At 47.8% G+C, this 15,355-nt stretch overlaps 1 protein-coding gene across 2 annotated transcripts in view; it reads right to left on the bottom strand.

Moving 5' to 3' along the window:
* TAF2 (TATA-box binding protein associated factor 2) overlaps window positions 1-15,355 on the bottom strand; it is a 2,148,555-nt gene that overhangs the window by 460,490 nt on the left and 1,672,710 nt on the right. For both annotated transcript variants that reach the window (XM_069621552.1, XM_069621551.1), the window contains exon 21: window positions 15,255-15,324. In XM_069621552.1, coding sequence (XP_069477653.1) covers window positions 15,255-15,324 — 70 coding nt within the window. The remainder of the gene's footprint in view (window positions 1-15,254; window positions 15,325-15,355) is intronic.

The following is a 15,355-nucleotide window of genomic DNA, read 5'->3' on the forward strand; positions in this document are numbered from 1 at the left end:
TTGGATCGAGTCTGTTTAGTGTCTCCTGTTCTTTACCTAAATGTGGAGGCGGGTAGAAAGTTGGGAGTATAATTTTTTGCGACAGGTGAAAGTCAAACTACTTTCGGCAAGAAAGACGTTTATCGGGCTGATGTTAATGCCACAAGAAGTTTTAAATGTTAAGAGCCTTAAAGGACAGGAATGTAAAGGCTCAAAAGGTATGCCTGTCAGACTTCTTAAAGCGAGGTTTAAATCCCAAGCCGGGACATGAAATGGTAATGGGGGGTACACGTGCCAAATTGAAAACGGTCCACATTCTTATCCTTCCACCAGTTACTGTACAAAGATTTGGTTGCAGGCCTTTTCGCTGAAAGCAAAATCTCCATTACGTCGTCCGGAAGGTCCCAATCCTTATATCTCAGCCTCTCAGAAACCATGCGTGAAGGTTGAGTGTTTTGACCTCTGGATGGAGAACGTGACTTTCATCTTGCGAGAGAAGATCCTCTCTTTGTGGAAGGTTTATTGGAGGGCAGATGGACATGTCCAGAAGTTCCGGGTACCACATTCTCCTGCCCCAATCCTGAGCAATTAGGATAATTGATTTCCCGAACTTTCTCAACCTCCTGATTACATGAGGAATTACGGGAACTGGAGGAAACGCGTACAGAAGCGGAAAATTCCAGTCCACTACGAACGCATCCCATAGAGCTCCTCTCGGGGGAAATTCCCTAGAGCAATACTGTACGCACTTCCGATTCACCTTGGTCACGAAGAGATCCACTTGAGGGGTTCACCAAAGTACGTAGATCTCTTGAAGGACTTCCTAAGCTAGCTCCCACTCGTGAGAGACTGTGCTCTGCCTGCTCAGAGCGTCCACCGCTGTGTTCTGCTCTCCGGCTAGGTGAACTGCCGACAGAGAGATTCCTTCTTGTATTGCCCAGAACCAGAGCTACATTGCCTCTCTGCACAGCGAAAGTGACCCTATGCCGCCTCTTTTGTTGAGGTAGTACATGGCCACCGTGTTGTCCGTCATTATCAGGACATTCTTTACCCGTACAGAGGGCAGGAAGGCCTTTAGCGCTAGCCTGATTGCCCTCAGCTCCAAAAGGTTGATGTGTAGTTTGGACTATGATGGAGACCAACGCCCGCTGATTGCCAGACTGTTGGTGTGGGCTCCCCACCCTGTGAGTGAGGCGTCCATCACTACTGTTATCTGCGACCATGGTTGCCAAAAAGATTCTGATAAAGAATATGATATACGCAAGACATCATAGAAACCGGTCGTTTGAATCAGTTTCAAAGAACTCAAGTTTCCTTTTATAAAGTTGTCATGTATCCCCGCACAAGAGAATGGTTCATGCACCTGTAGAAAAACGAGTTGAATACAAAGTGCATTTTGTGCTGAGAATCTGTGCGACACATATTTTTATAAAATGTTTTAGCAAATTACTCCTGGATCAACCAGACACACCTCACGGAGGGCAATTAAATTGTCAGAGTGTATGACGCCGAGTCCCACGTGACCTGTCTGTTTCATCCAAGGGTGCAGCCGGGAAATGGTTTTTCCCGTAATTGTCTTGGTTTTAATAGTTTTGGCTAATGAAATTTGTATGTATTAAATGTACTGTGGTAGTTCATTGTGAATATGTTTTTCCATTATTGTGACATAGGGCACGAATAGCCCCCATGCAAATCTCGCCGGTAGCCGGCGCATTAGTGTTTTTTGAGGGTTAGAAACATCATGCAGGGTTAGCATTGTGCACTCCCTGCAGGGAAAGAGTTAGGGTTGCATTAATTGCACAACATAATAAACAGCTCTGGTGAAGCTTTTTTGTTCCTTACTCTGTTTTGTGTGTTATAGTATCTTCCTGGTAACAGAAAGGACACATACCCGCCTTTGAGGTAATGTGCATTTGAGGAAAATCCCTGTGTGTTAGTTGGGTGTCGACAATTATACCATCTGAACAATGCACAGCTTAAGCATTGCTGTTTGTTTTTTCTCCAAATGTCCATGAAACCATGTTTATGTTCATTCTGTAACTGCACAATTGAACCGATTGACTAATCTTTGGCAGTTGTTTCTGTTGATTACATTTAAATCCAGCTCTGTTTGACTGGATTATACGCACTTGTATTGTATTTTAAACACTCCTGGGATCTCTATCCCTATTATATCTTTTTGTCAAATGTTATTAAATACATTCAGTCCAGAAGAACAAGTTACTTTCTTACCTGGTAACTTTCTTTCGATGGGATGGTCCGACGATGTATTCCATATCTATGACAGGTAATGTCCACAGCTGTGCTGCTTCGGAAAATCTTTGGCGTCTGCGTCCTGCGTCGATGACGTTGATGCACCGTCCCTGAGGACCTCTTCCGACGGCCGACGTCACCCGATGTGATAAGTAGGACGCACGACGCCCATAGCCTCAGTTATAGTTTTTTCCCAGAACGTGTGCCACCAGTTTTCTGCCAGTCAGACACACAAGGCCTTGCGGAACGCAAGCTGCAATCGCAAAAGAAATTATACAGCGGGGTAGGCAGGGAGGGAGCGATATGGAATACGTCGTCGGACCATCCCATCGAAAGAACGTTACCAGGTAAGAAAGTTACCAGGTAAGAAAGTAACTTGTTCTTCGAGGGGATTGGGTCCTCCGACGTATTCCATATCTATGACAGACTCCCAAAGCAGTACCAAGCAAGGAGGTGGGAAAGAATTTAGAATACAAATTTAGCATGCCCAATCAAATTGCGGAATAGAGAACTGCCTTGCCAAAGGCCAGATCTTGCCCTCTGATGGAATCGAAGGAGTAGTGACGTACAAAAGTATGTACTGAAGCCCAGGTGGCTGCATCACAGATGTGACGAATAGGAACTCCCCTGGTAGAATGGGCCCGCAAGCCAGCCGGAGGGTCCTTACCCGCCAAGCGGGAGATAGCTAAAATAAGCCAACGAGACAAAGTCTGTTTCGTTACAGCTTTTCCCAAACGCTTTCCAGCTAAACCAATGAAAAGTTGATCGTCCACTCTGACCCGGGACATGCGCGAAATATAAAAGCTCAATGCTCTCCTAGGATTAAGCCTATGGAGCCTCTCCTCTTCCTTACCAGGATGTGGAGGAGGATAGAATGCCGGAAGAACAACCTTCTGGCTCAAATGAAATTCCGAAACCACCTTCGGAAGAAAAGAAGGACGAACTCTAAGAACAACCCTGTCCTTATGAAACACAGTGAAGGGTGGCTTAACTGAAAGTGCCTGCAACTCACTCACTAAGCGAGCGGAAGTAACCGCAACCAAAAACACAGTTTTCAGAGTGAACAGCCTTAAAGGGCAAGAATGTAAAGGCTCAAACGGAGCACCCATAAGAAACTTAAGAACAAGGTTCAAATCCCAACCTGGCACCAAAAAAGGTGACGGAGGGAACACATTAGTGAGCCCTTTCAAAAACTGCGAAATTAAAGGAATTTTAAAATAGGAACACTTAAATATGGACAGCGCCGCCAGGTAACCTTTAATGGTCCCCACTTGCAAGCCCCTGTGGGCCAAAGAAAGCAAAAAAGACAGAACCATGGGAATGTCACATTCAAAAGGATCCGCATTCTGAATTCTGCACCAGTCGCAGAACTTTCTCCAACGGCAACGGTACAGAGACTTAGTTGCCGGCCGCCTGGCTGAGAGCAACACCTCCATCACGTCTTCAGGGAGGTCCCAATCCTTATACCTCAACCTTTCAGAAGCCAAGCGTGAAGATTGAGGGATCTGACCTCTGGATGGAGAACCTGACCCCCCTCCCGTGAGAGCAGATCGTCTCGGTAGGGAAGACGACGTGGAGGCCAGATGGACAAGTCTAGAAGGTCCGGGTACCACATCCTCCGGGCCCACACCGGAGCAATGAGGATCAACCGGGAACCGAACCTCCGTAACCTCAGCAGCACTTGCGGGATGACGGGGACTGGAGGAAACGCGTACAGCAGTGGGAATGACCACTCCATCACGAATGTTTCTCCTAAGGCTACTTTTGGAGGAAATTCCCGCGAGCAAAATCTTTCGCACTTCCGGTTGACACTGGAGGTGAAGAGATCCACTTGAGGGGTCCCCCAAAGGGCGAAGATCTCCAGGAGAATCTCCTGAACCAGCTCCCACACGTGAGAGATCGTGCTCTGCCTGCTCAGAGCGTCCGCTGTCTCGTTGTCGTCTCCGGCCAGATGAACAGCCGAGATCGAAACTTCCTGCTGGTTGGCCCAGAACTCGAGCTGCATCGCCTCCCTGCACAGAGGAAGTGACCCTGCCCCCCCCCTTTTTGTTGAGGTAGTGCATGGCCACCGTGTTGTCCGTTAGAATCAGGACACTCTTTCCGCGCACAGTTGGCAGAAAAGCCTTCAGGGCTAGTCTGAGGGCCCTCAGCTCCAACAGACTGATATGGAGTCTGGACTCCGACGGAGACCAACGACCGCTGACTGTCAACTCGTTGGCATGAGCTCCCCATCCCGTGAGGGATGCGTCCGTCACGATCGTCACATCTGGGCAGGGCAGCCAAAATGGGGCCCCCTTCATCAGATTGCCCTCGACGGCCCACCACAGAAGGTCCCGGGCTACCGAGGATGGCACCTGAACAGGGTCCGACAGCCTGCCGGAGGACTGAGACCACTGGAGCTTGAGTGCCCACTGCAAAGATCTCATCCGCAGACGAGCCTCTGGCACCAGAAGAATGCAGGATGCCATGAGGCCGAGCAGTCTCAAGAACTCGGACGCTGGGAGATTCTGGGCAAGTTGAAACTTGTGCACCATCTGCTGAATGCGAAGAGCCCTCACCTGAGGAGGAAAACACTGCCCCAGGGACGTGTCGAGCACTGCTCCGATGTACTGGAGCCGCTGCGTTGGTGTCAAATGGGACTTCTTTAAATTGAAGGAGAAGCCCAGCCTGTGAAGGGAGTGGCAGGTGACAGACAGATGATCCAGGACTTGCTCGGGAGAGCTCCCCCTGATCAACCAATCGTCCAGGTAGGGGTAGACGCGAATCCCCCCTTTGCTGAGATGCGCTGCCACCACCACGATGAGCTTGGTGAAAACCCTCGGGGCGGAGGTCAATCCGAACGGCAAGACCCGAAACTGAAAGTGCGAGTCGCCAACCGCGAACCTCAGGTACTTCTTGTACTTGGGATGGATCGGCCCAGGGAAGTAAGCATCCTTGAGGTCGAGAGACACCAACCAGTCCTGAAGTTGAAGGGCCTGGAGGACTTGAGAAAGAGTCACCATCTTGAACTTGTCGTTCCTGAGGAGTTTATTCAAACCGCGCAAGTCCATGATGGGTCTCAATCCCCCGTCTTTCTTCGAAATCAAAAAATAAGAGGAATACCATCCCTTGTTCCTCTCCGCTACAGGCACCAGTTCTATGGCGCCTTTCTCCAGCAGGGCTTGAATTTCCTGCGCAAGGAGCGGATCCGGACACTTCAAAGAGAGGTTCCCTGGTGGATTGTCATGAGGCCTCTGCCGAAAAGGAAGACAGTAGCCGTGGGTTATGATCTCCAGAACCCACACATCCGAAGTAATGGCTTGCCACTCTACAAGATGCTGCGCCAGCCTTCCCCCAACCGGCGAACCATGGGACCTGGCCTCATAACTGAGTGGTAGCGGCTGCGGCGTTGCCTGAGGGCAAAGAGGCAACTGCCCGAGCGGCCTTGGCACCTCAAGTACCTTTGCTTCCACATCTGGCACTCTTACGATGGCCTCTTTGACTGCTAGCTCCCCTCGCTTTACTGAAGGTCGAGTAATAGCGAAAGGAACCTCCCCTCCATTGTTGTCCCCTAGGACGAAAAGGCGGAGGTTGGCGAACTGCAGCGCCCAACGACTTTGCTGCAGCTTTGGAGGTCTGCAACCTCTCAAGGCTCTCGTCAGCCTTGCTGCCAAAAAGGTGTTCACCGTCAAAAGGCATGTTGAGGAGCCGGGACTGCACATCAGGAGCGAACCCAGACTTCCGCAACCACGCAAACCTGCGCATTACGGTGCTCGCCGCCATGGACCGGCTGACACAATCCGCCAAGTCCAAACCCGACTGAACGGCCTCACACATGGCATACTTGCTATCCTGAACCATAGCAAGGAAACCATCCCGTTCGTCCCCTTCGGGAATATGATCAGCCGCTAATGCAACACAGTTCCACAGAGTGTGTGTGAAACGAGACAAGGCACATATGGAGTTGGACGCCTGAAGCGCCATACCCCTCGAAGAAAACACTTTCTTCGCCCAGCCGTCAAAACGTTTGTCGTCCCTATCCAGAGGGATGGTAGGATACAACGCCTGCTTTGCCGGGGCCGTAGCCGCCTGCACCACCAAATTCTCCGGGGTGGGGTGCCTAGACAAGAAGCAGGGGCCGCTACTGGCTGGACGGTATTTTCGTGACAAAGACTTGCCCACTGCCGGGAGACTCTCCGGAGCAGTCCAAGCCGCCGCCGCCCTTCTCTGCAGAGCCATATGAAAAGGCAAAACCGGGTCAGTGGGTGGACCGAGATCAAGGATGTCCGTGAGATCATCCTGAACGAACTCCCCTGGGGGAGCTGACCAACCCAAGTACTCGGTAACCCGAGACATAAGGCGCCGATATGAAGAATCGGCATGAGTGCCAGGCTCTGGCCGACAAAACTCCACCTCCGGAGAGGTGTCCAGTCCACTGGCATCATGCAGCGACTGCCTCAGGTCATCAAACTGGCTATGGCCCGAGATAAGCTCATCTGGAACCGTAACCGGAACCAGGCCGCCATCAGAGCCTTAATCACCCTCTGAAATGTACTCCAGGCGGGGAGAGGAAGTCCTCTGTGGACTAAAGCAGTGCCGGACCTTAGCCATAGCCTTTCTAGGGGCGAACCCCGTGCCACAGGGCCCCTCCTACACCACCGCCTCGAAAGGCTTCGAGGGCGCTGAGCGAGTCGGCATCGACAGAAAAGGCGTCGATGTCGAGCGAATCGGCGTCGATGTCAGCTGAGACAGGCCACGAAGCCGGAGCTCCGAGCGAGTCTCTCGACGAACTAGGCGCCAACGGCGTCGACGTCCCCCTCGGAGGCAGAGCCTCGAGAGAAATTGTCGACGTCCTCGGCGCCACAGGCGTCGACGTCTTCTTCGAAGACGGCACAGGATCACGCGGTCTCGAGCGTGTCGAGGACCTGGACCTGGAACGGGCATGGTGAGAACGGCTACCCTTGTCCGAGCAGGACCTCTCCCGCGAGCCGTGCCGACCACCCGAGCCCGAAGGCTTACGGGCGGTGTCTCTCGTCCGGTGCCGACCGACCCCACTCGGAGGCGTGGACGGACCGGTGCCCTGCGATTCAAGAATCGCTAGCATCTGCTTCCCGAAGGAAGCCCATTCCTCCGGTGTCGCTTGCATGGAGGGATAAGCGACCCGCCGACGGGCGGAGTCCTCGGAAGAGAACGGGAAGGCGACCTATGCCGGCGCTTCCGGGAATGCCTCGAAGAGGCGGAGGAGTGGCGAGACCGACTCCTAGAAGGAGACCCACTGGACTTCCGACGATGACGCGGAGAGTCGCCCCTCGAGTCATCCGTCGAAAGCCCCGCAGACCTTGACTTCCGGGGCTTAGACACCCGGCCTACCGACAGCTTCTTCTTGCGTTCCCACAAGGCCTTTGCCGTGAGCGAATGGCAGTCGACACAGTCGTCCGTATCGTGGGCCTCCCCGAGGCACCAGAGGCAGGCGTTGTGCGAGTCCGTGACCGACATCTTGGACCCACAGTCCCCGCAGTTCTTGAAGCCCGGACGCGGGGTTGAAGATCAGAAATACATCGCCACGAACAGGTCTTCACAACAAACCGAACAGGTTCAACGAACCGAGAATTGAAAACAGCAAACTCCAACGAGTCGAGGCGTACCGAGATTCACGAAGCGAACACGTTCGCGGAAAAAACGGAACTGAGGCTATGGGCGTCGTGCGTCCTACTTATCCCATCGGGTGACGTCGGCCGTCGGAGGAGGTCCTCGGGGACGGCGCATCGACGTCATTGACGCAGGACACAGACGCCAAAGATTTTCCGAAGCAGCACAGCTGTGGACATTACCTGTCATAGATATGTAATATGTCGGAGGACCCAATCCCCTCGAAATTCATTTACTTGTGACTTTGATATGTGTTGATATGTAGGATTGGTGTGACCTTCTCACTGTGAAATTTTGGTTTTGTTTACTCGCGTCTTAAACCCCGACTTAGGGGTCGAATGAGTGGATGAAGACATTTTCTCTCGTGCAGAAAAGACAAAGCGTGCCGTGTTCGCTAAGCAAAGCTCGGAAAAACGGAACTGAAGCCAATGGGCGCGGCACAAGCTATTATGCTGAGAGTTACGTCGATATCCTACGGCGACCTCCGAGGGACATCGACGCCTCGACCTCGTGCGCAGCGCCCTCTGTCGAAAATTTCTTTCCGAAGCATCGAAGCTGGAGATACGAATTATCATAGATGAGGAATATATGGGAGGACACAATCCATTCGAAAGGGAGAATTATGGGAATTACAAAGCCACATAAATAAAAAGGACATATTTTAGCTGCTCACAGGAGCGACAGGTCGAAGGAAGAGACCACAAAAGACAAGGGGAAATTGGCAAGACTTGGGAAGGGGACACACACCCTTCACAGTACAGTGCATAACCATATGAACGGTAGGCGCCAGATCACAGTGTAAGGCGCATGCGCCGTGAATTTAACACACATTGCAGAGAGATAAGGCCATTGCAGCCACCAAGGCAATTCAGATTATAAGAAACCTGACAGTGTCTCATCTACTAGTCCCCGGGGATCTGTCATCCCGTGGCCAGGAGATGGCCATCTCTATTGGATCCAGTTCTTGGCGGTGGACCAGTGCAGGAGGATCACTTGGGTGGGGGTCTTTGGGGAGTGGAAGTGGGACACTGAAGGGTGAGACGCAGTATCCCGTTCCTTATGACACCTTTTCTGCATCCTGCCCAGTAGGATATTTAGAAACTCTACCCCCCACACCCCCCTTTCCAACACAAACACTTTCTCACACCATGAGCGACAACAGACTAATACCAGAGACGTTTACCTGATATGTCCCAAAACAAGGGGCAGGCAGAGTCAGGCAATTGCCGACAACTACACACGCACCTGACTACCCTTTGCCTTCCCAAAACGATAAAAGGCAAAGCATGAGAGCACACTTTGAGCAAGGCTGAACGCACAAGGATGCAGCTATTCCAGGATGGCAGTTCAAGCAGAGGAGAACGGCAGCGAGACCTGAAAGGATTTGGAGAGAATTGCCCTTGCCCTTTTCAACCCAGACCTGCGAAGCCTCCAACAAAGGGAGCACAAGATCGGGAATCGCAGCTGTCAAATGGCATGTCGGATGTCAGCAGTACGTGAAACCCTCCCGCACTGATAGTCAAGGCGGGGAGATGCAGATGCCACTGTGGTACCATCCTTGACTCCAGCGGTAAAAGAAACGCCAATGAGTTCAGCAGAGCCAGTGAGACGGAAGAACCTGATACGAGGCCGGACTGTGTTAGGCTCAAGGTTGCAGTGGCAAAATTAAGTAGATTACGATACAGAGGTCTTTTGTGAACGAACTTGGCACCAGAGTAGAGTGTTCTGGCACCACGTGGATGTTCGTGCAGAGGTCTCTCACTGGTACCCCTCTCCAGAACAAAGACTGTGCTGAACTAAAAAGGTATTGAACTACAAGTACCAAAAGGCCATAGGGAAGGCTGGCATGAGGTGCCAATGTGGTCATACAAGGGTTGAGATAAACCCCTTGTACAATCGAAAGTCCTTGGCACGTTGTAGAAGTTTGGATGATTGTGAAAGTGTGAACCCAACTGAGGGAATTATAAAACTGGCACAGGAAAAAAGGGGGCCGATCACATTGAGGGGGACCCACTTCAGAGGAGCATAGTGATTTTTATTTACATCATTTATGGTAGCATTTTATAGCTAGGGAAGACACAAGAGCATGCCAGTAGGATGGGAAGGTTTTTCACAGAGTGCGCAGACAGTAGGTATGACCGGCAAAAATGAAAGGCATATTGCCACAATATTAACAGCAGTTTTGTTCAAGAAAAGGGCACACACAGAGAAGGAGAAATTGACAAACAGCTATGTGCAAGTTTCAGAGATGCGGTGGGGGAAGAGTCACGGCACTGACATGAGATAAGGGTGACGGGGCGAAGAGGAAAAGGAGAGAGAGATTTTGATAAAGGGGCAGGAAAATGAGTAGACATCTGGGGGCGAGTTTATACCAGGGGAATGAGTGTTCAATATAAGAACAAACCCAGAGAAAGGGATGATTTGACATTAAAATTAATCATGCTGCGAGCTGGCAGCAGACATGATAGTTACACATTGAAGTGAACGAGGTTGGAGGAATGGGAAGAGAGGACATAGTATATTGCTTAAAGGGACCAAAGCTGTGTTTTAAAAAGATTTGTTTGTCATGCTTCCTTTTCGGCTGAGTGGGAAAGGGGGCAACCATGGCAGACGATATTATTGCAACAAGAGAATAATAGCATACCAAGTAAAAGAAATAAGGCATTTAAGTGGACACAAGATAAAGGCCAGGAAGGAAGGGGTACAGAGGGAAGCCCATTGTGCAAAACAGGAATGACCAGCAAGTAATGAATTAGCATATTAAAGTAAGTAACACATTTTGCATATTATTAATGGATGTTTCAATGTTCTTATGGATTTACAGATTACATTATTTCGTGTAGCATCATTGGGGCAAGGTAGCAATGCAAAGAGAAGTTGCAACATTGAAGAGGTAGGTACTTGTAGAAGGGAAGATTAGGTGAATACAGATGGCAGGTAATTACTGGGGGAGGTAAAATATGGATATATAAGTGAAGAGAAGTGGAAGCAGGTTAAGTAACAATTAGAAGGAGAGGGAGATGAAGAAAGGGTTTAAGTGAAGAGTAGCCTTTTGTACAGGCCAAGAGGCACAGATGAAGCATGACACTGGGAAGACAGCCCTCAGCAAGAAGAAAAGTATAATTTTTCAGTGAGATGTACACCGGCCTCTTGTTATTTGATGTGCAATGTTTATGTCTAACTGTTTTTTAATTATTGGAACTGTAATGTAAACTCTTGCACTTCCCCCCCCCCTTCCCTCCTCCCCTCTCCCCTGCACTTGTAAGTTCTCAACGTCACAGGGCCTAGTAAGATCCTTGTTTGTGTCCTCCCCTGTACCCTTCCCTTGCCTCGTCATGCCCTGAAACACTTGTGTATGGGTGCTATATAAATAAAATATACCATATGTGTGACCTTTTATTGAATAGAAGCACAAATGCATGTGAAAGAGATGCTAGGTAAACTTGGAGACCCATATCTCACACTTGCACACACTAACACATCACCTGCGCTAGTCTCAGCATCAAGAAAGTTTAGGGAGACAGCAGCATTAATTTGAAGGAACGCCACAGCACAAACAAAATGGATAAGGGGAAAATGCCAAGGAAAAGACAGCTCATGCAGGCGTGCCAACAACCAGCAACCGTAAAGACAAGTCCAGCATTAAGGGGAAAAGGAAAGCATTGTGGACATTTTGAAAAAAAAAAAGAAATCAACATCATATTGTCCCACAGCACAGACATTGCTAGCTCCTCACGTGAAGAAATCATACAGCAGCAAGGCGACGGGAGAACTCATGAAAAGGGGAGCACCGTTCTGCCCATTATTGTATGATGACTTTTGTCCCCATCTGGTTTCTAACAGGACAGCTTAATTAAACTCAATGATGCACAAGAAGAAGAACAGAAGTGGCAAGGGTTGGAAAAGGATTATTTTATTGCCGTTTTAGTGTTTTTCTCTCTGTCTCTCATGTGGTCAAGAAGGAAAAATGTGATAGTTAATGCTTCAGAGAAATTAGGAGAGCACCAACATTATAAATTAAAGGTGGAATAGAAATGGAATAGGTGGTAGCATGGAAGATGTGAAGTAGATGAAAGGAAAGATAAATAAAAGTAATTAGTAGTAAGCATTTAGGCAATGATAGGGTGTAATAAATAAAAGTAATTAATAGTAAGCATTTAGGCAATGATAGGGTGTAATAAAGAAAATGTTTCTACATTTTCGCGAAACTCACCAGGGAGCATGAAAAGGAACTATGGGGAGAGACAAAAGTGAATTTGGGGGTGGCATCTGTTAAAAGGAAACAAGGGAAACATGTTTTCATTACAAATGGAATGATGGGTCACACTGAGAATACTCGAGCGTCACCTAAGTGGCCTTAACTGCTCCTGGTGGCAAGGGTGAGACGTTGCACATCAAACATATAATGTTTTGAGTAACTGGGAGAATACACACTGGCAACCTGTGGAATTGCACATCTCTAAAGAATTGTGGCTCTGATAGTTTTGTACTCTGCTGTCTACTTCTGTCCCCTCTTAAGAAAGTAACGGAAACATAAAGATACTGATTTTCTTTATTTAAATGAAAAGTAGTGACTTTACCCCTTACTAGTAACATGAATAAATGTTACTAGTAATGGGTAATGTATAAATTTATTAAAGTAGCTTTAATAGAAGATTATTGTTGATTTAAAAGAGAAAGAAAAAACATTACAGGGCCTGCAGTAGCGGCCCTGTAGTTATGGTTAAGTTGCTCAACCCACAGGAAGAGCACTTGTTGAGCGGCTTATAACTTTGCCCCCCCTGGAAAAATCCTTACCAAACTCTGCAAAAATAGTAAATGTCCCTGTCTAAAGTTTGGTGAGGTTTCATCAAGGGGGAGGGTGGGCAAAGCTGTAGGGGGGGTCCCAAAATGTCTGTTTTTTCCAAAATCGCAATGGAAAAAAGGATTCTGCTCACGTCTCCTGCCCAACCCGCTATAACGGATTTTCACCAGAATTGCGACAGGAGCAGCGGCTTGGTCCCGAAAGTGTGCTTTTGTAAATTTATGTAAATCAGTCAGGCTTTTTTTTTTTTTTTTTAAACGGCCCAAAAGTAGGTAAAAACGAATTAGTGATGTCCGAGTTCGGTCCGCGGGTTCACTTCCCTGTTCGGTCCGCCGTTTGGCCTAGAGCGACGTGATTTCCTCGGACATCGGACGCACCCACTGATTGGACGGTGAAAAGTGTTAAGTGCGTCAGATTTTTGGAACTGCATTACTGAGTTGGTGAAAAGTACTTTAAGAACATTCGACATGGTTAACGTCTAGATATATAGCATCTTTTGAATTTTAATATTCCGACTGGTAGTGAACAAAACCACCTGGCCTAGATACATTGGTGAACAAAAACAACCGTCCCAGATATGTGATGTCATCAGTGATGTCATCAGTGACATTTGTGATGTCATCTTTGATGTGCTGCATGTTAGTCTTAGCAGTGCACAGTGGTGGCACGAGTTATGATTGCTTAGCTTACCATAACTGGCAAATTTCTGAGGTTTTTCTGTTTTACTGGTAACCAGAATGGTCCTTTAACAACATTTTTTCATTGAATTTCATAGGTCTTTATTAGTGCAACAATCATAACTTCCCTTTAACAACATTTTTTCAGTGAATATATATATATATATATATATATATATATATATATATATATATATATATATATACACACATACATACATATGTGAGAACATGCATGACCAATTTGGCACACACAACCAATGATACATAGTACCAGCACATGACCAATGTTGGGAGGGAGGTACAAAGTCCTACTTCTCTCTTTTGTCCTTTGATTACCATGTACCTTCTGCTTCAACCATGTCCCCTAGATCAATTTCCAGGATGTTTGCGCCTTTCTTCTTATTGAAAAAAGTCACAATGTTATCTCTCCATTTGAACTGTAACCCAAACGGGCAAGTCCATCGAGTGTATGTCTCTTTTATTAAGTACATCAGTGATGAGCTTCAACCATCTCCCTCTTGGTTAGGGTAAGTTGGGTCACATCTTGGAAGATCTAAAATATGCTGTTTCTAAATTTATTTCCCGGCCTTCCTTGCTTCCCTTAGTACAGCTCCTTTCCCTCTATAGTCAGAGCTTCATGACCACTTCTCTAGGTTTGCTCGCTTTAGAGATTCCCCTGATGCAGACTCAGACTGTCAATCCTCGCGTTTATTTCCGGTGTAGCTTTTAACAGCTGCTGAAAATGCTATCCATAGCATCCACTTAGGCTATTTGTCTCTGTTCCTTCGTTCAGAAATTGTATTCTTAGATGTTATCTTCTCAATCTGTTTTCCAGATGATCACACTTATTCTGAAGGATCAAAGATTTCCGCAAGCTCTTTCATTTCTTTTGCGTTATTTGCGGAATCTTATTTACCAGTGTGAATATCGTATTTTCACTGCGGTTTACTCTTTCCCCCATGGCAATGATTTGCTTTTTGTCTTAATTCTCATGAAATTCCCACTCTCCACAGCAGGAACAAAACTTTTTTCAACTGTAGTTGTAAATGGCATTGGTAGCTATTCTGCGTGCTATCACAACGCTCATGGATTATTTTTAATACCACAACGCTGAACAGTATTGCATACTAGGTGTGTTACAGAAAGGAAGGCCCCTTACCCGTCATGTTTTTTCACCTTCCAGCTACTTTTGTCTTTCAATCTGGCTCAGTGAAATGTCTTTTCAGCTCCCTCGCTCCAGGGCAAGGGTCTGCAACCTGTGGCTCTCCAGATGATTTGGACTACAACTCTCATCATCCCTCACCATGGACTATGCTGGCTGGGACTAATGACAGCTACAAAACATATGGAGAGCTAAAGGGTGCAGACCCATGTGATCAGGTCAGTGTCTACCCAACACATCCATCGCGACCTTTGTCAGTTTGTATCCCCCCAGTCCCTTGTCCTCCCTATCTCTCCCGTCCTCACTCCATGTCTGTCTGCCCATCTCTGATCCCCTCGGTTAGTGTGCCTTACACTCTTCCTCTCTTACTGGGATACTAGGGCTCCTTCCTCCTCAATCCCTCGCCTGTTTTACTCTGGCTGCTCCCTGTCTAGGCTCCTTGTCAGCCTGTCCACACCTCAATCACCGACACTGAAATAAATGCAGTAATTATCCAAACCCGTTCATTTACACACATTGCAAAAAAATCCCACAGCGTCATTTACACACTAAATTGGCCGGATACGAAATTCACATCACTTAGTTTTAAAGATGCATAAGATTGACTTTTTTAGGCTGTCATTTAATTATAAAATAAACAAGTATACAATGCCTTAGCAACAACTTTAGGAAAGGTATAGTGAGAATAGTTTATAAAAATTGTTAAAAAACATGTACCTGAATGCAGGCACAATGCTCAAAAACTAACCTTATGTATGGTAAAGGGTCCTTTTGAGCCATATCAAGCAACCACTGTAGCTCTTCATAGCTTCTGTCAACTAAATCCAGAAATAAAAGCAAATTAGAAGA

The sequence above is a fragment of the Ambystoma mexicanum genome, chromosome 5q, assembly GCF_040938575.1.
Source record: "Ambystoma mexicanum isolate Mex_15411 chromosome 5q, UKY_AmexF1_1, whole genome shotgun sequence".
NCBI classification, from domain to species: domain Eukaryota; kingdom Metazoa; phylum Chordata; class Amphibia; order Caudata; family Ambystomatidae; genus Ambystoma; species Ambystoma mexicanum.